This window comes from Drosophila nasuta, chromosome 2R (genome assembly GCF_023558535.2).
Source record: "Drosophila nasuta strain 15112-1781.00 chromosome 2R, ASM2355853v1, whole genome shotgun sequence".
NCBI classification, from domain to species: Eukaryota; Metazoa; Arthropoda; class Insecta; order Diptera; family Drosophilidae; genus Drosophila; species Drosophila nasuta.
This window is the reverse complement of record NC_083456.1, coordinates 27,315,471-27,338,259: the sequence shown is the minus strand read 5'-3', so window position 1 is coordinate 27,338,259 and position 22,789 is coordinate 27,315,471. Positions and strand designations below refer to the sequence as shown.

Genomic DNA, 22,789 nt, shown 5'->3' with positions numbered 1-22,789 from the left:
ATGTTTATGAAAAAATGCTCAAGCTTTAGCCTTAAGCTATAATAAGGTTTCTTATGCAAAATAGATAAATTAGACATTCCGACATAATGTTTATTACATTAAAGAATAATTTAATTATCTATTTCTATTTCTTTGCTCAGCAAAAACATAAAAGTTTCGTACTTTAAAATTGCAGACACGATTTATCTGGACTATAAATTAATTTAATAAATAACTAACAATCGCTTTTAACTGAACCTGAAGAACTAGCAATCGACTTTATCAAATGGTAATAAACTTCTATAAAAAGCAATAGAAGAAATCACGTCATATGACTCTAACGAAATCAATGAAGGCAAACAAATATTGATCGTAAAAGATGTAAACACAGCAGCGTCGCCTTAAGAGGCGTGGGAATAACAGGGAATTGAAGATGCACGATGGGTGTTGTGCCCCAAGGGAGGAGATGCGATGCGATGCGATATCAAATGAAATAAGTTATGTCCAACTGAAGATGGAAAGTGGCCGCAAGCAATTGTCGCGATGATCTCACAATATGGGCAATAAAAAGAAAAGGAAGAGAGACAGACAAAAATATTCAGATTTATATTCATATTCATTTCAAAATGCGCATTGAACAAAGACAAGCGTGGCTTTCCACAAGCTGCAGATACAGATACAAACAACTACACATATAGATACAAATACATACATGTGACATATGGTTGCAATAAGCAGAAAATAAGACAAGGGTTGGGAGAGACGGCGATGGCAAACGCTTGTAAACTGCCACTTAAACCGCAATCAGAAACAAAATTGATTTAAATTTGAAATGTAAACAACGCCCGCAAGGGCAAAGCGATAAAAATAAAGAGAGATAGGGAGCGGGAGAGAAGAGAGAGGAGGAACAATACAATATATGTCTTGGGTAATTGCATTTCGGGTGAGTGAAAGAAAGCACAATACAATTTAGGGCGCTTTATAGTGCTAGAAAGTGTCAAAAAAAAGAGCATTGTGCGATCACAACCGAAAATATTGTGCGCTAAATTGAATGCAAGATGCTCAACAAAGACAACAATAGTGAAGGAGGGGAGTGGGGGCGGACTGAGAGCACACACACAAAATGGCGGCGATTGGCAAAACAGAGAAACAGAAAAAAGCACTTGCGGTGGCTTCTGGTCTGTGAGTTTTGTGTTAATGAAGCTTATGAGCAGCAGCGCGCGCACGTCACAAGTCACTGAGCTGCAACAACAATAACAACAACAACAATAACAGCAGCAGCAGCAAGCGCAGCATAAGTGAAGCGTTGCACAAGAAACCAAGAGAGCGACCAAGCGAAAGAGAGCGAGAGAACGAACGAACAATAGGAGAACTGCACCTGTAAACAGCACACACACACACACGCACACAAGTGTATTGTATGTGTAGAAAGCATATTGCACGCTCTCACTCCCCCACACACAAAGCTCAGCTCAGACACCGACACACACATACAAGCACACCGCAGACAAAAGCTAACTGCTGTTGGGTTCATTAATGACGACGGCTCGACACGTTTGAGCGATCACAACAACAACGAAAACAATTTTATTATTAACATTAAAAACGCATATTTTGTGGGCCGCTTAAGCCACGAATTGAACATGAAAATGGAGCGAATGTTGCTGTTGATGTTGCCGTTGCAGCGGTTAGATATCGCAGCAACAACAACAAGCAGAACAATCGTCCAGCAATTTCCGCACAGTAGAACACAGTATGAGAGGGATGGGGAGAAGGGGGAAGGGGGAGATGGGGATTGCTCGACAAGTGCAGCGATGCGACGCTACCAAGCAGAACAGCCAGCATAAAATAGATAATAATAAATTATAAAAGCAGATACGGCACGATCGCCCAGTCAACCCCTCCCGCCACCCATTGCCTCTATACTCGGCACCCACAACGTCCAAATAAATGCAACGGAAATGATCAATTACGCAATACAAGAACAACACACAAAATAAAAGCGAAAGAGAGCGAGAGAGAGAAAGCTTAACTTACCTTTTGAGTGAATGCCGTTGCTGCTGCTGCTGCGGCCGCAGCTTCCCTGGCGACGCCGACGCCATCGGCAGAGCTGGCATGCGTCGATGGCGACGTCGCGTACACAAAGAGCGGCAGCGAGTTAAAGTTACGCAAAAATCCAGCGCTGTCCGCTGTCTCCTTAAAACGCCGGCAGAACAGCAGCTGCTTATTGCAGGCGGCCGCTGAGGCCAGCAGAGGCAAAAGTGTGGGCGTTGGTGTCGGCCGCGCTGCTGGCGCTGACGTTGGCGCTGGCATTGCCACTGCATCAGATGCTGCTGCTGCTGCTGCCGACGGTAGCTGCGGCTGTTCCGCTATTATTGGCGTTGGTGGTGTGGTTGTTGTCGTTGCTTTTGTTGTTAAGGACGCCATTAGCGTATCGCAATTTTCCTCTTCTTCTTCTTCGGCTGTTGTTGATTTGCTTGTTGTTGTTGTTGTTGGCATGACGCTGCGTACTATAAAATGAAGCTGGCGACGCTGCTGCTGCTCTGCTGTGGTTGGCAGTGGGCGTGGACGTTATGGGCGTAGAACTGCAAGCGTCTTTTGTTGTTGTGGCGCGTGTATTTCAAGACGTCTGTCCCGCTATCATCAACTTGCTGCCGCATGTTGCAAATGCTTACGCATAGATATGACCTCTAACTAAATTATCTTCACCACACATATATACGACGCATACACTCACACAGACGCACATTCACTGACACACACAAGCACTTTGTCGCCTTGCAAATCGGCAGCACCAACAACAACAACACTGAGCAGCACTGGACGAAGCGTTGGAGCCACGGCAAACTATTGAAACTACGAAACGTGTTGTCGCTTTGAAACGTGCAAAAACTGACGCGTTGCGTTTTATTATTTTCATAACCGAATTGATTAAATCATATAAAGTTTTGCTTGCTTTTTGTTTAAATTTGCAGACGGTTAAGTGTGACTGAATCGCAATGCGCCTGAAATGTTCATTTCCAATTCCAAGAATAAACCCACTAAATCAAGTTAATGTAGTCTGGCAACTCTCCAAGATAAATATAAATACCACTTTATTTGCAATGAGAAAATAATTCGCAATCTAAAAAATTGCTTTAATGATAAATAAAATATATTTTTTTATTAATGAAGTTGATATACATAATTAAATAAAAGTTTTAAGAAAATACCAATACACCTTTTCGTAGTGTAACCAGCTTGTGCTATGGTTTAGTATATTTGTCGAATAGTATATTTCAGGAATTCAACTAGCCGTGACGCTGAGAAACGGAGTAACTGTTTGCTTATTTGATAAAAAATACATAGAATTTGTCCTTCAAAATTGATCAGTAAAAAGTTCCGGCAGCAAGCAACACGTTGTGTGCTCAGAAAAAGCAATAATTAACAGCACCAATCGCGTGCAGACAGACAAAGCAACGGACATACACAATTTGCACGCCGCCGGTTTAAACAGTTGTTGGTTCTTTTATTGGAATTTTTGCTGTGTAATAGTGATTTTTCGGTTGCTAAATTTGAACACATTTACCACACCACCACAGATTTCTCTTTAATCCGTTGCTGCTCCTTACACAGTAAGTAAATTATTAATTTTTAAAATTAATTATGCCCAAAGAAGTGAGTTGCCACCTCGATTAAATTATTGTATATTCCACAGGATATTATCGATCTGGCCAGACAGCAAACTACTGCATCATATGTGTAGCTGTGCTCCTCTCTGCTGCTGCTGACTTGGAATTGTTAACAATCATACGTTTTACAACACCACACACCACAATTGGAAGTACTACACCAGACATCTTTGTCGCACTCGTGCATTCCACATTGTTACTTGGTCGTAGTTCGTCATCGTGTCGGTCTCTCTCACATCGGTTCGGTGCGGTTGAGCAGCAGAAATATCGTTGCCGTAGTTGTCGTCGGGGCGCCGTTCTACTCGCAGTGCTGCAATATTTCTAGACAAGGGAATGTAATTCGGAGAAAAGCTGAGCCAGAGAAAAATAGCCAAGAACAGAAAACTATATAAAGCCAGCCAACCGCAGCTTTTGTGTTTCGTTTGGTTTTACATTCTATAGCATTTTCAATTAATTTACAAAAACCCAATTACTCGTTTTCGTTTCGTGCAAATCGACAAAGAACAAAAAAGAGAAAAAAATTAATCGACTAGCAAGCGAAACGTACAACTAATACACACTCACCAACACTACACACACAAACACACACACAAGAAAATCAAATTTCAATCAGAAAATGGCGTTAAAAAGAATCAATAAGGTATGTGAAAAAACGAAAAAAGAAAAAATAATGAAATCGAATTGAACAAAGAGCATTTTTTGGTGTGGTTAGCATGCATTTCCACTACAAAAAGTGCAATTATTTCGTACTATATGCAAAAAACGGTGAAGAAATTTTATGTGCGACAAAAAAATTTATGCAAGAAATGTGAAACGTAGGAACGACAAAGAAACGAAAGAAAAAGAAATGAAAAAACGAACGAACCGAATACGTGAACGAAAGAAAACGTGCAAAAAGCAAAAAAATAAGAAGCATAGGAAAAATGGGCGATGACGACGACGACGATGTGCATTAATTATAACTTAAAACATGTTTAGTTTCGAATGCCTTTCAAATAGAATTCTAATTAGAATAGAGAAGGATAATATTCTAAGACAACGTGTACGGCCATATTTGTATTTGTATTAGACGTCGTCACACACACATTTACGCGAGTGCATTTGTGCATGTGCGGGTGGTTAATGTTCATGTGTGTATGCAAGCCGGGCAGAAGAGGCACCTGGTCACACCGTCGTCATCGTCATCTGGCCAGCAGAGTCTCAGGGCTCCGCTATGTTACCCAATACACGCTGCTTGGCTATCTGTGTGTGCGTGCAAAGCACTTACTCATACACACACACGCTTGTATGTATTGTTGGTGTTCGCATTTGCTGCCAGCGCCGCAGAAAGATCCAGCAAAAAATAAAACACGGCGAATGTGCCAAGCGCAAGAGAAAAAGCGTATAAAATTAACCTAACCTTACTTTTGTACGCTGCTGATAATTCAGAAATAGTGCTGCGCTGCCTACTACATATACATATATACAATATACCTCTATATACATACATTGAATTGGCTGGTGTATTGGTGGGCAAGTAAATTTCGATAATTATTTTTCTCAAGTGGGGAGGGTGACTAGTCAACATTTTATTGTCCTTGTTCGATTCATTAAATTGTATTGTGCAAACAAACAAAACTGCATTGCAGTCGAGAGTAGCATGTTCAGTTATTTTTTTTTAATTTTATTTCGTGTTTTTTTTAATTTACTATCGTTTGAAGTTGCTTTATCTGCTGCTCTACTCTGTTCTCTTTGCCTTGGGAAGCTTTTTGGCTCGCTCACACTCATATACCCAAAGTCGTCGTGTTTCTTTGCATTACTGTCGCGCATTATTTCAAACTCAAGCATTTTGGTACTGTTTTTGTGTACTTTCCTATTACTAATGGTCGATATTATATTTACATTTAAAGAGTTGAAATACACACATACAAATACAATAACAATGAGAATTAAAGTTCGAATTTTGTGCTGCCGGTTCACCGTCATAGCCCCCATCAACACACATACACACTCAAGCAGAGCCATATGCATACACAGTCTTTGCACACAGAACGAACAGTCAGCCAGCACACACATATACAACATATTAATTTGCCGTCTCGCTTACACACCCCCATGAGACGCCCTAAGAGCAATGGCAAAAATCGGCGGCAGCTGCTGGGCTCGACTCGACTACACTGTGTTTGGCTCTTTCTTGCTCGCTAAACTACAGCGAATGGGGCAGTGCTAAAGAGGGTGTCTGTATGTGTGTGTGCGATGGCAACTGAATTGAGTGTTGAAAAACGCTGAAAGCATTGCGGTGAGAAGCAATAATTAGTAAAAGAAAAATTACAATTTAGCATAATTTACACATATGTAAATATGTTGTCAATACGCTGCATATATATATATATTTAGATATTTGGATTATATGTATGTGTGTATCTGCTGTTGTGTTGGGGTTTAGTCGTCTCGTCGCTTGAGCAACAAGAGCTGCGACGCTAGCATTGACGTCCGCCACCACCACTAACAGCAGCAGCGTCACAAAGCAAGCAAGCGTCATGGCCATTGAATTTTTCCTTTCGCGCTCTCTGCTGCTGTTTTATTATAAACTTTTATTCGTATATATAAATGAAATGAAAATGAAATGCTAGTGAAAATGAGGAAGCCAGTAATACCATATGAATTAATGTTAATTTCTTGCATTTGTATTTTGTATTTCTTTTCTTTTTTTTTTATGTAATGCTCCATTCCATCGAAACACGCAATTAGCAAGCAACTGTTTTGGTTTCCTTTTCCCCCTTCCTACAACTTCCACTACTTATCTTGCTGTCTCTCTCCCACTCTTTCTTCGATAGCAATAGTTAACGTTTTGATGTTGTTGCTGCTTCTTCAATCCGCTGTCGTTTTGGCCTCAATTGCCAAAAACGAAAAGTATGAAAATAATAAAAAAAAAAGAGCAAAGAAGCGAAAAGAAAGACACGCTGTTTGAGCCGGGCTTTCGCTCTCACTCTCTCCCATTGCAGCGATCTCTAGCCCCCATGTGCTTTGCTTATGTATTTGTGTATTTACGAGCTATTTGTTTTTATTTGAATTATAAAGCAAAACGAACACTACACCGCTATCACTTGTTTCGATGTCTCTATGTAGCAGAGTGATGGTGACTCATGATGCCGTCGGCTGGCGGCGCAATGAAAGTCGTCTCCTCGAACTTGGCGTTAACCGTTTGCTTTGCCATTTTTTTCCGTTTTGTAACAATTTCCTTCTTTTCTTCGTCTAGTGTCAGTGTTCTTTTTATTGTAATTATATTTTTGCTCAACAGGTACAACACGAAAGTGCGTGGAAGAGAGCAAAATTTCGTTGTTGGTGTCTGCTATTTTTGAAATACGTCGCGCATACTTTTCTTTTTTTCTTTACTTCTTCAGACGGTCCGTTGTTTGGTCGTGGAAAACGAGGGGCATCAGCGTAGGGGGTCCCGAAAGCGTAGAATGTTGCAAAACGTCACACAAAGAGCGCTAAGGAACAATAACAGTGATGCCAGAGTATCCAATTGTTATCGATACTATCGAGTGTGCTTTTTGTGAATATGCATACCACATTAGTCAATAAGATTATATTTGAAACATCCGATCATTTTCAAAAGTGAACATAGCAAATTTAACTTAATTATGAAAACAAAAACGAAACTATAATAATTTTGTCTCTATTTACAACAAAACTTTGTTTCACACCATTCAAATAGAAACTATCGATGTTTTTGCATCCCTAGCACATAAGTAATCTTCCCCGTTTAAAGGGGAGAACAAAGTGGGGACCAATCAGCCGTTCCATTTTAAAGATTGTACCTTTCTTAGCGCCCCCCTTCTTTTTCTTTCCATTTGCTCGTACTTTGTGCTAAGGCTCTCGTTTAGCTCAACCTTCCGCACAGCTCATCTTTCTTTTCTTTTGTATGTTTTTTTTTATTTGTTTTTTTTTTTTGCCGGTTTACTTTACACCAATGTGTGTGAGCGCCCCAAGTTGGCAGCTGTGTGATGTTAATAGGATGGCGAGGGAGGGGCGGAGACAACAGCCGCTCAGCTGTGTGCGTGTCACTGTCGTTGTTGCCTCTGTATGCGGGAATATAAAAGCAAATCATCGAAGTGAGTGTGAGCGGGAGCGCGAGAGCCAAAAGTGCGAGAGCGAATGAGAGAGCAAGCGACGGCGAGCTTGTGCCTTTTGGTTCAGTTCGGTGTTCGGGCCAACGAACTTGATTTTCGCGTCACTCGCTCGCATTATATTTTGCTCTTAAGTTTGGTTGACGGCGGCGGCGGCGGGAGCAACATTTTCATATTTCTGTTTTAAAATGCTGTTTAATTTCTGCATTTAAAATTAACATCATCATTTGCATTGCGCACACATAACAAAAATGAAATATGAAATGACAAACAGACCAAAACAAAGGAAAAGCGGAAGAAATTTGACGTTTGTTGCACCAAGAAATGCGACTTGAAAATGCATTAAATTATGTATATTAATTGTATTTATTTATATGGTTTATATATGATTTTAGTAATATATTAAATATGGGGGGTTTTCATAGATAAATCTTAGAATGACGTTTCCTTAAATGAAATTTCAAATTCTTTTACACTTGTGATATATTTAAATATTTACTAATATATTCTCAATATACTTTACAGGAACTGCAAGATCTGGGCAGAGATCCACCTGCACAATGTTCAGCTGGACCAGTTGGAGATGATTGTGAGTAACGTCGTCCCCTCAGTCACATTAATCATTACCTTAACAATTATGCAACGAGTCGCAGCTGTCCTCATTCTCCATGTTCTCTTGTCGTTCTCGTCTAGCTCTGATCTATAAATACTTGGCATATATATATTTCTATAGCGAAATTAGCTGTCGATTTGTCACACGTCATAGATGCAGAGCATGACTTGGCAGCTTTAATTTTGTTTGCCTCTCTACATTTGCATATCTATCAAGTCCAAGCGGAGTTATCGAGTCTCTCTCTCTCTCTTTGTTGTTCGTGATCGTTATGACTTGGTTCTGATTTTGCAATTAGCCGCAATACGGGTACGTGCCTCTGTTCAAAACTGTACACAGAACGGCAGACAGACAAACAAACTGTTAGCAATGTTTTAAAGTCTCAAGCCAAGATCCAACAACAGTTAAGCAGGTCACCTCGATGACGTCACTTAAAAGTGAAATCGTATGATTAAACTTGGCGATTGGTGCCGCGGCCACTTGGGGGACGTCTGAATAATGCCAGAGGCAGTTTAATTTTTTATTAATCAAATTATTGAATCATATCGACAATTTTATAACACTAAAACGCTACAGTAAAAACCCCAGGAAAGAATGTCGTATTATTTTATTATGCGTAATATAAATAATAGGAGAGTTCCTTCAATTTAATTATTCATTAATGTTGCTATTAATTTTGCAAAGATTTAGATTTAAGAGCATGACTCTATGGAAATGAAGATCATGTTATACAAAGATAAGATAATAAGCTAATCAAAATAGACAAATATTTGGCTGGAGAGGAATGATGCGTAATATAATGCATTATAATCAAGGGATTATATAGTTGTTGTTCAAAGATAAGATCGCAATAGAAGTAAATATAGGTTATATTCAGAAAATTTATCTCTTATCTGCAATTCCCACAAAGATAAAAAGAGACCATTATAAAGCAATGATTAGATAGTTCTTCTTTGGAGATAAGTGTTTTTTTCTATGGGATAATCCTGGGAAAATGTGAGAGAGGGAATTAAATATTATTTACACATGAAATTATAATACAATTTAGTATGCTATAGATGGAAAGATAATTAAAAGCTTTTATCTTGAACTCCTGCAATGTTTTTGGAGTCCATTCAGCGATACACGCTCTGCGTTGTGTTTCCGCCGTTTTATTTTCTTATCACGAGTTGAAATGGCAGCGATTTCATAGTTATCAGCTGGCAAAATTAATATACGGAATTACGTGGCGATAACCACAATTGCATTGCAGAGTAAAGGGTAAATACCCAAAACAAAGAATTGCAATAAGGGTGTGGTGTGTGGTGGGTGAATGAGTGGGCAGCTTATACAATCATAATGAACTGTTATTGTAATTAAAAGACAGCCATCGACTATTGTTATCGATAAATGGGAATTATGGACGCGTCGCGGTTTCTGAGTAATGCAGAGAAACTTCACCACACACACTCACTCTGTACATGAAATTACTATAATTGTATTGCACACACATACACACGCATTCACATACAGAGTGAAACACCGCAAAGAGTGTAAACTGGCCCCCCATGCAGCTGGCATGGTTCGGCCCAATTCTCAGCCCAAGCGCTGCTCTGCTGTGTGACATTGAGCAAGCAGAGCTGGTGCTGCAAGCTCTTTAACCATGTGCCAAAGCGAGACGACAAGTGAGAACCGTGTTGTGCTGCTGCCAACTGCAGCGGCAGCGACAGCGACGTCGCTGCCAGCAGTCGGTGCCAAGGCTCTTTGGCAATTGTTTGTTTTTGTTCTTTTGCTTTTTGGGTAACTCGAGAGAGTAGAAGGGCGCGCTCTAGGCAACTCTAGCTGAGAGTGCCAGAGAGCTATTAAGCAAAGAGAGCGTGCATAGACTGAGGCTCTTCTTAATGCAGCTCTCGAGTCCGTAATGAGAATGAAAAGCCCCCAAAAAAGGTGGAGTATGCGACTCGTTGCCATTTTGTTATTGTTTTTGCGCATCAATTCATTTAATGTTCATGCCAGCCAAATCGAATTGTTAACTAATTACAATCTATTCTCTATATTTACAGTATTTCACTGGCAAGCTACAATAATGGGCCCGGTAAGAAGAAGCAGCTGCAGTTTCTGCAATTCATCAATTATAGTTGCAGCTAAACAGTTGAGAGAACCTGCAACTTTGGATTGGATTCAGCGCGAGTTTACTAAACAATATGAACTAAGTCTTAGTTTAAGTAGTTTTCATGTCGTTAGTCATCATGTCATGCAATATAATGAGGAAGACAATAGAGCTGGCATTCCTATGCGATGTCTCAGCTAGACAGATAAATAATATAGACAGAGAAAATGTACGATGGCTAGACTGTTTATGTAAACTTATTCTAATTTCCGTAAAGTGTATACATTTCAAAAGTATGTACCTCTAGACGAGTCAAATGTCTTTATCGAATAACCAGTGTCATGTCAAATTATGTTAGTCATAAAAGAATTCAGATCTTGTAAACTTCAAAATTTGTAGCTAAACTAATGAAGTTTTAAAAGACCAAATTTACAAAACAAATCCATTTATAATAGGTTCGTAGGTTAGTAATCTGTATAAAAAACTTTAAACTTATTGTAAAGATAGTAGAAAATCATAGGCTTAGTTTTTAAAAATCGATTCATTTAAAAGGTTTACTTTATTTATAATTTATAAATAGTGTGATTAGCGGAATTTGTATTAATTACAAAATATTAGAGATAGCCAATTCTTGTTATAAACTCGAACTGAACCAGACAAAGTAATGCAGACTCAACTGAAACATGGCATGTATTAATTGGAATATACAAAATTTACTAATGATACTCTTTTCTATAATTTTCCAGCCGGACAGCCCTTACCAAGGAGGTGTATTTTTCTTAACTATACATTTTCCAACAGACTATCCTTTTAAGCCACCAAAAGTGGCCTTTACAACACGCATATACCATCCAAACATTAACAGCAATGGATCGATTTGCCTCGATATATTAAGATCTCAGTGGTCGCCAGCATTAACTATTTCAAAAGGTAAATAATAATCGACTATAATTGCTCAAAAATATGTATAAATAATGGGAATTTCTTTTTCTTTTTGCAGTCTTATTATCAATTTGCTCTCTACTCTGTGATCCCAATCCAGATGATCCGCTTGTTCCAGAGATTGCCAGAATATATAAAACTGATCGGGAAAAATACAATGAGCTGGCACGAGAGTGGACTAGGAAGTATGCTATGTGATGCGTTCCAGATTGCAGCAACAACAGTCCAATAATAACAACAACAACAACAGCAACAACAAAATTAGCAACAGCAAATAAAACAGCAAAAGCAACAACAACAGCAGCAGCAAAAAACACAACAGCAACCACAATAAGAGCAACAAAGATAACATTTAACAACAATAGTTACGGCTGCAACAGCTGCACTTCTCCCATTTGCAACAATTCCCATTTTGTTGACCACAACAACAACAACAACAATAGCGTTGGAGCAACAACAAATGGCAGCAACAATATCAAAAGAAGCAGCCACGAGTGGAACGGAGTCGTCATGATGATAACAACAACAGCAGCAACATCATCATCAACAACAGGAGCAGCAGTAACAACAACAACAACATCAGCAGCAACAGTTACAACAACTTCAACAGCAACAACAGCCGCAGCAGCAACTGTCTAATTGAATTCAAGTTAATGTGAGCGAGAAAAGCAGCAGCAGCAGCAGCATGCATGAAGAGAAAATAATTTAATAATAATTACTGAAAACAAAAAAAAAACAAGAAAATTATGTAAGCATAATAACATTTAAAGCGAGACAGCTACCAACAACAGCATCCCACACATAATAAGTTTAAAAACAAAACTACAATAAAGATCAGCTGGAAAATTATTATTATTATTATATTATATTTAAAGAACCGGAAAATAAAAATTACAAAAATTCAATTCTCTATCCCGATAGAAGACACTTGCTCTAGCACCAATCATCACAACATCTCTAACATCGTCTCTTTCCCAAAAAAACCAATTTCAGCAAATTTCCCCTTCACGCACACACACAAACAACAAATATTATCCTTTTATTATTACATTTATAACTATAATGAAATTATGATAATGCAACAAATTCTTCAGCGAATGATTTGAGCGAAGATGAGATTATGAAGTCGGAAAGTTTTGATTTAATGTAGTCAGAAGAAGATGGTGTAGTGGGAATATAATAATGGATTGATTGATTGATTGATCGAGTTGAATGGACATAAGTGTGTGTAGGGCTTAAAGGACTCTTTCATTGCGTATATATATATGTATGATGTATAGGCTATATGATTTCTACTAAACTATAATAAAAACAAAACTGGAAAAACGTATCAAAGTTAATAAATCTCGATTTGTAAAAATTGGTTGGGGTTTTCAATTCAATTTTGAGAAGGCAATAAATAGAGCATAGAAACAAATGTATAAGTTAAAGCTGTTAGAATTTGCCATTTTGTGGTAAGTATTTTGATTATCAGGGATTCAATATAAAAAGTACCAAAGATATTTGTCTACTGTTTTTGATATACATAGAAACCAGATTAATTTTTTTATGATTTCAGATATATCTTTAGTTAAATTTAATTTTAAAAGACCAAAATTTTCTTTTTTTTTTAGTTTTACCGTTTTGTAATGTTATTTAATGATTTCAGAAATACTTTAAATTTAAATTTTAAATACCAACATATTTAATTCTTTTTTGTTCGACTGTCTTAGGTTCTAATTAGTAGTGATTATTTTTCGATTAATTATTTCACTATCTATAGTTGTTTTCAAGGAAAACAAAATAATCGGCAAATACTTTAATTTTGTTTAATTATATTTGTTACAGTCTCTGATTTCTATACAGTTAGGGCATTATGCAATTGAAGCATTAGCGTTTAACCTTGGGACCCATGCAAATCGTAGAGTTTACGTAAGCAAATTTATAAGACTAACAAAGTGATCTATTTTAAAGGTAAATTTACAATATATGTAATTACGCTATGTAAGAAGTACGTCAAAGAGGTGAGACAGGTGTGCAACAGCTGCAATCAAGGGCAGCAGCCAGCAAACAAACGCTCAATGTGAAGGGCATTTCGAATTCGTCGTGGAACGAATTACTGTAAAAGTAGCACAGACGGAAAAAGCAAGCACAGCTTAAACGGCAGTTAGCGCTACGTATTGTGTGTGTGTGTGTATTTTCAGAAGCTGGCAACAGCCATAGCATGCTAAATAAACATTTAATCAATTCAGAGACAGAGACTCGATTAATAAACACCGCCATCGACTGTGCTGTGTTGCTTTTTTTGTCGACATCCTCGTTCGGCTATTAACAATGCGCGAGCCGACGACGGCGACAGGTAATGTGAAACAACATGAACACTTTCGTACTCTCTTCGTACACGTCACACTCTCATGGCTGATCGTTGCTGTTAAAATGGCGAGTGAGACTGTGACGTCACAGCAGCTCACTCGCTTGCTTTCACAGCTGTTTGGGGGAATCTGTTAAGTATTTCCATGTCGCTCTTGGGCTCTCTCGTTTGCTTTGGCGCGCTCTACGTTGCTCTTTCGTCGATTTTCACCGGTAACATTTTTGGGGGACTCTCTGCCCCAGTTGCCGCCTGCAGTCTTCAGTTTACTTTTAGCTGCCACGCGAGTGGCTCGTGAGGAAATTCGCAAAGTGAGATTGCTGCTGCCTAGATCAGAAAGTATGTATAGTGTTTATGTACATACATAAAATACATATGTAAATGTACATACATTTAATACATTTGCATGTGTGTACTTAAAAAATATTTGTGCATAAATCAAAATCAATTGAAAGTTCGCCAAGTGATTGAGATGACAATTTATTAAACTGGCACGTGCACAACAACACAACACTACAGCATATATACACAAGAGAAGATACAAGTTGAAAATTCCATATGAATTTTGGTTATGTAAACAAAAGAAAAATAGAAGAAGCTGATTTGCTTGGTGTCTTCGCTGTGTTGTTTTCGGCCTATGCATAGACAATGAGCGTGCGAGCGAGATAGATAGCGGCGACTAGTGCTGTACGCGTTTAACTTTAATAGATCATTAAACTGCAGCTCAAAGGCGTCTATCGGGTTAAACACTGATTTATATACAATTTTCGAGTGGCTTTCTAACTTACCGTCGCTTGGCAACTCTTATTCTTTTATTTTTATTTATTTATTTTCACACTTGTCTGTGAATGGTATTTGTCATGTCAATATTTATTACATTACAGATTACTGCTAGAAAATGGCTCCACGACCCCACGAAAGTCTTGCGTCGTCGCAGCTTTTAGCTGATTGCGATCTAAGCGGCGCATATAATCGCAAGTCAGCAAAGGACGCGGACAGCTGGGTGAGTAGGAAAGGTGATAAGAAAGCGCACGTGCCGAAGCTTAAGCAGCGCGGTAGAGAGGGACAGAAAGGGTGTTTGAGTTGAGCTGAAATGACTTGAGCTTATGTCTGCAAATGAAGCCAAGGTCAAGTTGAGTAGCAATTATGTGCATATGCATGTGTGTGTGTGTGGTTTACATAAATACTTATGTATGCAGGTATGCGTGTAAAAGGGCATTGCGAAAGTTGTGCACACGCGGAATTCGTGAAGTTCAGTCAACGCGGATAAATCGAAACTGGTTTTGAATTTGATTTTCGGTTTTGTTTATGTTATCGATACACTTGCTCATCTAAATACAGTTCTCAGCTAGCGCAGCCAACGCACTTGTTGTTATTGTTGTTGTTGACAGTTATATAAGCTCAGTGGAGGCGGGGCACATCATTATAGTTTGTCCATTAAAATAAAAAACTTGCACAACGATCGAAAAGCAAAGCCGGCTCAACGAAATTTCGCATAACTGGCAGCGACGATGTTGAGCTTTCTCATCATCGTCAAGTATTTTGCAATCGTTATGCGCTCTCTCACTCGCTCACTCTCTTGCACTCACATTGAGCGTTCGTGTGAGCTTTTTTGAGTGCGCAGCTTTTGGATAACTGCGAGCTATTTGATTGCATTCGTTTTAGTTTCGTGCAACTTGGTCAACGAAACGGTTGATAAAATCTCCAATTTAAAAGTGTGAAATAAAACAGTTGACTTGATTTTGAAATATTTTTTTGAATTTGAAATCAAATAAGAAAGGAAAAAAAAATATGAAACTGTAGTAAAAGTGCACACAAAAAGAGTCAGTTTATAATAATAGTAAAAGTGTTGAGACTTTTTTCGTGATCTTTGGACAAACTAAAGAGTTATTGAAAAATGGAAACCACAGTTATAACAACCACAACAACAACAACCACAGCCGAATTAAAACGCAATGGGCGCAACAATAAAAAGAAAAACGTAAGACTCGAAATTGAAAAACCCAAAACTGAAACCTTTTGTGCCAAGTACACACAATATACGAAACTTACGAAATATTTTCGTATTTACGTCAATGACTAAATTAATTGCACATCCTGTTTATCAATGACTTGCCATTAACATCTATTTGTCCAGTCAATAATGCAATACAATGCAAATCGAAGTGAGCAAAAAACCAAAAAACTAAAAACCTTTGCTTTAAATTTGTTTGTCTGTGAAAATATTTGAGAATGCACTTTGCAATTGGCTTCTCAATCAGCTGCTGGTGATCGCATTGTTTACCTGGAAACACAGTCGAGAGTGCAGAAAACTGAAAGCTGAAAAGTTAATACGCCAAATTGACTGGAACACAATATTTATGGCGATGGCTAGAAATCTGAGCAATTGTTAACAAACAAAAGCTGTTATTATTTATGCACAGACGTGATACCTGGAAAGCTAGACAATTGTTTACATTTAAAGCAATTGAAATGGGAGTGCAGCTCTTTGTTAAGTGAATTTTATAGGAAAACTTTTTAAGTGGTTAGTTGGAAATTTAAAAAAAATAAATACAAGTTTAAAGTATTACTTAAAAACGTATTTCTTGTTTACCCTTAAAGACTGTTTCACAAAAACTATAAATTTTTAGAGATTTAAATTTATTGAAGAAGTAAAAAGTTTATAGAAATTTAATTCAAATTTAAAGTATTAAAAATTAAAGTAAAACAATTACGATTTTTTTCTAATTTTATATTCATATTTGTTATTTAGTAAGTAAAAATTATTACGTATACGCAATTTTCGTATTGGGGTCGAACGTTTTTTATTGCTTTTATACTTTAAAATATGCGTATGCGTAACTTTCTTATTGGATTCAACAGCTGAGCTGTGTACTAACATTTTACATTGGCTGTACCGTTTGAACAGTGCACATGCGAAAAAAGCTTTTTCCCAAAGCATTTCAAGAATGCAACAACAAAGCGCCTTGTAAAGTGTAAACAAAACGTCATCAAGCTGTAAAAGCTTTTCATTGCACACGCACAAACACACACACACACACACTTACACACACGTGCAGCTTGCAATTTAGTGGTGTTGGTGTTGTTTTGTGTTTTTGAAACTAGATAAACAAATTAAAGTCAAGCCCCCTATTTGTTGCGCTTGCTATTTTATAATACGTAATTAGTTTGCTAGTCAACAACAACAACAGCAGCAAAAACAATTGCATTAAAAATAGCAGCAACAAATTTGAATAAAAGCAAAAATAACAATACGGAAGCAGAGCCAAAATGCAAATTACGTTTATCTAATTGTTCAAAATTCTCTCTTTTTCATCTTCTTCTATTTCTTCTTCTTCTGGTGATCTTTGGACAATCAGCTCGATGGTCAATTAACTGCAGACTCGACCACGGACACCTCGCATCAGTTTCCGGCCAATGAGGAGCCGAATGTTCTTGGACATGGCCCAGATTTTGATGACAAACACTCCACATTCAAATGGCTGTGCAACTTCGATGATGTAAGTGAAGAACTATAAAACCAAATCTTGCTAATACATTTTTTGCGATCAATTCAAAGTCAATTGTCGCAGTTTTTAATTGAGGCCAAATGTTAAAACGCAGGAATCGCTGTTGCCATTCAATTGTTGCACACTTGTTCATATAATATTTTATTGGTGTGGAATTTAATGTGTGCCCAAACTATTTGCGAGTGCGTGTTGTAAAAGCCACGAAACCGAAAACGAAAAGCCGAAAAATGCAAAACGTGGCAACAATTGCCAAATAATACAAATAGGCACGAAAGCGACAACAACAACAAAAACTACTACAATAAATACAAAATTTAACAATAACAAAGACAACAACAAAGACAGCGAGACAGCAACTCAACAGCGAACTAAATCAAGGTCGATTTTATTATTAACCGAAAAAGCCAACAACAACGAAAAAAGAGAAAAACCCCGCATAGATACTCAGCGAAGAAGACACAAACACAAAGCAAGAAGAAGAAGAGTGGCAACGCTCGCTGATGAAACATCGCGATGCTGATCAAAGGGGCCGGACTTAACCTTGGCGACATTGACAGTTAAAGCTTTCGCTCAGTTCGTCGAGTTAGGCTGAAGCTTTTCTGTGCGACATAACTTTCATTTGTTAAGTTAGACTTGGTCCTAGGGAAATTTATTGTTCCTTGAGGTATTAAGACAGTAAATTACTTTCCTCTTGTTACAAAGAACTTTTATGCATAATGTACATTTTTGAGATCTTAAACTTCAAGAAATTCACTGCCTAAACATATGTTTATCTACCAAAAAAGCTTCGTCAAGTTCTTTAACTCGTTACGTTCTAATGCCGCAGGGTATTTACGCTTCGTTAAGTCTTCATTCAGTCCGTACAATTCAAAGACATTTTGCATTTAGATGAACATTTAATTCATTTGTTTAATTGTATAATTGAGACTCTGTGTATTTTAATTTGGCATGCGGCCAGTGGCCAAAAGGTTTCTACGTCTATGGTCAGTGAGTCTTTTATTTATTTATTTATTTATTTGGATGTCATTGCTTTTTAAACAAGTGCTGTCAATGTCTCTAATTCAATATGCTATCGGTGTGTTTACCACGGCCATGTAAGACTATATGCAACTATGTTTATTGTATAGTAATTGACCTAATCTATCAATCTATTGTTTTACAGGCGCCAACCCATTTGAAATTTAATCCGTACATTCGTCGCGGATATCGCACATTCCTCTCCAACAAGTTGTGCCTGCAGAGCATATTCTGGTGGACCAATGAGACGGTGAGTATCCATGAGAATTCATAGATAAACTTAACGAAATACGTAATTCATATTATTGAGATAAATTTAGCTGTGATCGTTAGACCTTTTATCTACTATAAGTTATAATTAAAACAATATAAATACGCGAGAGCAGCACAAATTATTATAAACTAAAGAGCTTTTGAGCGAATGCGAATAGGAAGAAAATTTGCATAAGTTTTTGTTGACGAAAATATGCAAAGAGAAATTTGATTACGATACAGTTTTTAATTTGAATATTGAATAATTAACAAAGTGCGCAAAAGCATACAAAATTTTCAATACAGTTTTGTATAACGAATGAATAGCAAATGGAAAAAAGACATGAATATCTTTTTTGACAAATTTATAATAAAGTATAAAACACTTTTGGAATTGAAGTAGCTTTTATTTGGATGAAAGTATTTCAAATGAATTGCCAAAATTTCTGTTTGTACTGAAAGTTGATTAATTAAGAAAAGAGAAATGGTATTAATTTATTTATTTGTATGCTCAATAGATCAACATCTGGAGCCATTTGGCTGGCTGTATTCTCTTTATTGGATTGACGATCTTTGACTTGCAATTTCTACGCGAACATGCGGAATTCAGTGATCAAGTGCTCGTCGTCTGTTTGCTCGTCTGCTTCTGTCTGTGCATGCTACTCTCGGCTATCTATCACATCTTCTCCTGTAAATCGGAGGAACACTATGAACTATTTCTATCTGTGGACTTTCTGGGCATATCCTTATCCCTAGTGGCGATCTATATCAGCGGCATGTATTACGCCTTTTGGTGTCATACGGTAAGAGATCTTGGCTTTGAATTCTTTTATATGAAAGTAGTATTAAAAATCGCTTTCTTGCAGTTCCTGCGAACTCTGTACTCGACCATTGCCCTGGGCATGTTTGGCTTGGCCATCGCTGTGCAGATTCCTCAGCTGAATGTCTCCATGAATGGCAAAGTTGCTGTGTTGTTGCTGTGGTCAGCCTATGGCATTCTTCCGCTGGGACATTGGGCCTATGCAATGGGTGGATTGGAGCATGAACTGGTTGGATTGATGGTGCCACGCATTGTCATCATGTATGCGCTCTGTCTGGTGGCATTTGTGTTTTATGCCGCCAAGATTCCAGAGCGTTGGCTCAATGGCAAAGTCGATTTTGTTGGACATTCGCACAACTGGTGGCATCTGATCATTGTGGCCGCCTTCTATCATTGGCACAACACGGGCATTGTCTATGCCGAGTATCGCTTAAACAACAGTTGCAGTGGGCCGGTGCTAGCTTAGGCAAAAAGGATAAACGGACATCGCTTTGTTAGCACCATGTGTAAATAGTTTAGCATTAACTAATATTTAGTTTAGTAGCTGTTGAGCAATATTGTTAATTTATGTACATTCAAATATCCACAAAACACAAAAACACACTCACAACACACACACAAAGACACATACAGACATGCTATTATGTAGTTAGGGTTCTTTCTGTTAGTCTACTTATTACGATTATTGGATGGACTATGTGAAGAAGGTTTTTTTATTATGGCCATGAAGAAAATTTGAATCTGGTTACAATTATTTTATATTCGATTATATTAAAGCAAAATATAATAAAATACAACAAATTTCAAATATATAAACGTGTTTTGAATTTGCACTGAAAATAATGTACTATTAAAACAAATGTGTTGCATACTTTAAGGAGCAAGTCATATTTAGCACGGTTAAATACCACAAACACAGTGAGGTGAACTATGGATCAGTGTTGCCATTTTAGCTAATTTATTGCTAGATTTAGCTATTTTGAAACTGCAAAAGCTATTAGATTTTGTGAAATGCTATTAGCTAGAAATCTAGCAATTTTTTTCAATGCTTCGGCTACTTTTGGCACTTTTTAAAAAGTTCCGATAGCTCTTTTACCGATTGGATGTATTTTGAGGCTTACTCATTAAATTATAGTTCGATTCTGTTTATAGTTCATGTGCGAACTTAGTTCGTTCACTCATTAGCTAAATACAAATTGTGAAATTGTGAAACTGTGAAGCAGTGCGCCAGTTTAGCAATTTAGTTGCTTTAGTTTATTTGTAACTTTTTTTTTTAAATGGTATTAGCTACAAATTTGGCAATTTTTTATTTCTCTGTTGGCAATTTTAGCTATTTTACTTAAGTCCTTTTTATTATGTATTCCTTTTGTCATTCACTGCAAAAATTGCGATTAACAGTTTGCAATGAAATCGGGGCTTGTATTTAACCAAGTGGTTCGATTATATGAGCTACTTGAGTTCACTGACTTGAAAAGTTAACTGCGTTTCAAGAGTAATATTTGCCCCCAAAGTGTTAACAAAATCATAAAAATACGAAATCTTGTTTTTTTATTTTTAATTTCAAGATTTTATTCTTAAATGAATAAAAAATGTACAAACTTGATGAATAATGTCATTTAAAATATTTAGCAATTTTGTTGGCTATTTTTTGTATAATGTTAGCAATTTATAGCAATTTTTTTTCTGAAATCCAGCAATTTTTGCTCTAGAGATTCTGGCAACACTGCTATGGATTGAGCCTATACTGTTATAAGTGCTGCGGTTTGTGAACAAACTATATAACCAGTATTTAACGAAAACACAAAGGTTTGCGTTCTCGCTATGGTGCAGGTTTGCACATTGGCTAATTTTTGGATACGTTCAGTTTTCTTCGTTAAATTTCGTTCAGATTGAGGTTGGTATCTCCGCTGACGTCAAGTTTCGTTCGTATAACAACGTTTTGTGTATTTGCTAAATTCAAGTTCGCAACCAAGGCTGTCATAATGGTTTCTGTGTTCACTGAGTTGCGTATAACAAACATTTAAAGAAGAAATTTGCATTCCGATTACTTCGTTTTTAAATTTACTGTGTAAACTTTAATTTATTAATCATGTGACGGAGTCACACTCTAACTTTAGCCTAGATCCAGTCTAGCATTTTGGACTTATCGAGCGATATGATGACATTTCGCACACACAAGCAAGCGCATCGGACAAATTACATTAAAAATGCAAATATTCATAAGTAAATTCATGACATGTCGCCGCCGCACGTCTTTGGAGCACTGTTCGCTGCTCTGTTGCTGTGTTCCTTTGTAGCCAACAACAACAAGATGGCGCATGGCAAATAGATGCCCAGCAAAAGGGGGGATGAGGAGAATGGGAATAAGGGGGCGATTGTTGTCCCCCATAAAGACTTGAGTTAATTATTCATGCAATGTCGTTGCCGTTGCCAGCAGTCGAGCAACAACAAGTGAAGCACTGTGGGAGCTTCGTAGTACCGACCCTTTTTAATATTTATGAACACAACCGATTCTCTAATTATAATTAGGAATTGAAAAGTTAGCACAAAAGGACAACAGCAGTAACAACAACAACGAGAAGAACAACAACAAAACACAAGGCACGCAACAAAAGTTTGTGTGCACTGAATCATAATTAAAGGGGTGTGTGGGTGGCTGTGAGTGTGAGTTGAGCCGAGTGTGGAGGGGGCGGAGACCTTGTTTGGGGGTTGCACAATGGAGTTTTGTTATTGTTGTGTTGTGTTCATAACAACCAGTCACACCAGCAGCAGCACAACAACATAAATAATACCACCAGCAACAAAATGGCGAACCGATTGCTATTTTAATGGACGCACTTGAGATTTCTCTAACAGGTTTAAGCGTGTCCGTTGTGCAAAGTTAACACAGCGAATTCTGTTCGCGACAATAATGAGAGTAGGACTTTGGGAAGGAAAGGGAAGGAATATCACAACTTGGTGAAAGTTGTTTTAAAATATGAATAAGAATTGCTTTTAATAAATTTTTAAATTTATACATATATATATATTTATAATTTAAAATATAGAAAAAAATTTTTTGAGGGGGGACAGACACATTTAAAAATTTGTTGAATATAAAATTATTCTTTGAATATGTTCTATACCTAATCTTCGAACATTTATAGATTCAAAAACTACACTTTAAATAACTTCCAATTTCCTTAATATAATTTTTTTATTTTACTGAAATTATTAAACATTTTTGTTATTATTTTATACAATTTTTTGAAACTTGTATTATAATAAAATTGTTTTTGAATGTTATAATTTTTAAACAAATAATTTCATATTTTATGAAATACATCGTTAGACTCCATGACCATGAAAATAATTTAGCCTGAACTCTAGTAGACAACAATTTAAAAGAAAGAAGGCTAAAGAGATACCACATACTCGATCTCCCCGATAGATAGATCCAAC

The 22,789-nt window shown here is 37.3% G+C and overlaps 3 protein-coding genes across 5 annotated transcripts in view; 2 read left to right on the top strand and 1 right to left on the bottom strand.

The window, feature by feature from the left end:
* The window catches only part of LOC132786662 (mucin-4), a 55,962-nt gene extending 52,986 nt beyond the window's left edge, over positions 1–2,976 (bottom strand). Inside the window, exon 1 of one of the 2 annotated variants that reach the window (XM_060793253.1) lies at positions 2,017–2,976. In XM_060793253.1, coding sequence (XP_060649236.1) covers positions 2,017–2,478 — 462 coding nt within the window. In that variant the 5' untranslated portion in view covers positions 2,479–2,976. The remainder of the gene's footprint in view (positions 1–2,016) is intronic. The other variant, XM_060793251.1, reaches the window with a different exon arrangement.
* A 364-nt stretch (positions 2,977–3,340) lies between these two features.
* LOC132786664 (ubiquitin-conjugating enzyme E2-17 kDa) lies at positions 3,341–12,308 on the top strand. Its single transcript, XM_060793256.1, has 6 exons — positions 3,341–3,593; positions 3,677–4,290; positions 8,288–8,351; positions 10,415–10,446; positions 11,208–11,391; positions 11,462–12,308. Exons 2-6 carry the CDS (start codon positions 4,267–4,269, stop codon positions 11,599–11,601), a joined length of 444 nt encoding a protein of 147 aa, XP_060649239.1. The 5' UTR covers positions 3,341–3,593; positions 3,677–4,266; the 3' UTR covers positions 11,602–12,308.
* Positions 12,309–13,948: 1,640 nt separating this feature from the next.
* Positions 13,949–20,047, top strand: LOC132786006 (progestin and adipoQ receptor family member 3). Of its 2 annotated transcripts, XM_060792365.1 has the most exons (6): positions 13,949–14,089; positions 14,635–14,753; positions 17,110–17,250; positions 18,422–18,526; positions 19,047–19,331; positions 19,395–20,047. In XM_060792365.1, exons 2-6 carry the CDS (start codon positions 14,649–14,651, stop codon positions 19,812–19,814), a joined length of 1,056 nt encoding a protein of 351 aa, XP_060648348.1. In that variant the 5' UTR covers positions 13,949–14,089; positions 14,635–14,648; the 3' UTR covers positions 19,815–20,047. The 2 variants fall into 2 exon arrangements, with proteins under 2 accessions (XP_060648348.1, XP_060648350.1); XM_060792367.1 differs by lacking the exons at positions 13,949–14,089; positions 14,635–14,753 and adding an exon at positions 15,427–15,731.
* Positions 20,048–22,789: the final 2,742 nt, after the last annotated feature.

Bases quoted from the DNA above. Each gene is read 5' to 3' on its own strand.
- LOC132786006 (XM_060792365.1), top strand. From the start codon at position 14,649: ATGGCTCCACGACCCCACGAAAGTCTTGCGTCGTCGCAGCTTTTAGCT. The intron at 14,754-17,109 runs GTGAGTAGGAAA...TTGGACAATCAG, and splicing joins CAAAGGACGCGGACAGCTGG to CTCGATGGTCAATTAACTGC. The intron at 19,332-19,394 runs GTAAGAGATCTT...GCTTTCTTGCAG, and splicing joins ACGCCTTTTGGTGTCATACG to TTCCTGCGAACTCTGTACTC.
- LOC132786664 (XM_060793256.1), top strand. From the start codon at position 4,267: ATGGCGTTAAAAAGAATCAATAAG. The intron at 4,291-8,287 runs GTATGTGAAAAA...TATACTTTACAG, and splicing joins CGTTAAAAAGAATCAATAAG to GAACTGCAAGATCTGGGCAG. The intron at 8,352-10,414 runs GTGAGTAACGTC...CTATATTTACAG, and splicing joins TGGACCAGTTGGAGATGATT to TATTTCACTGGCAAGCTACA.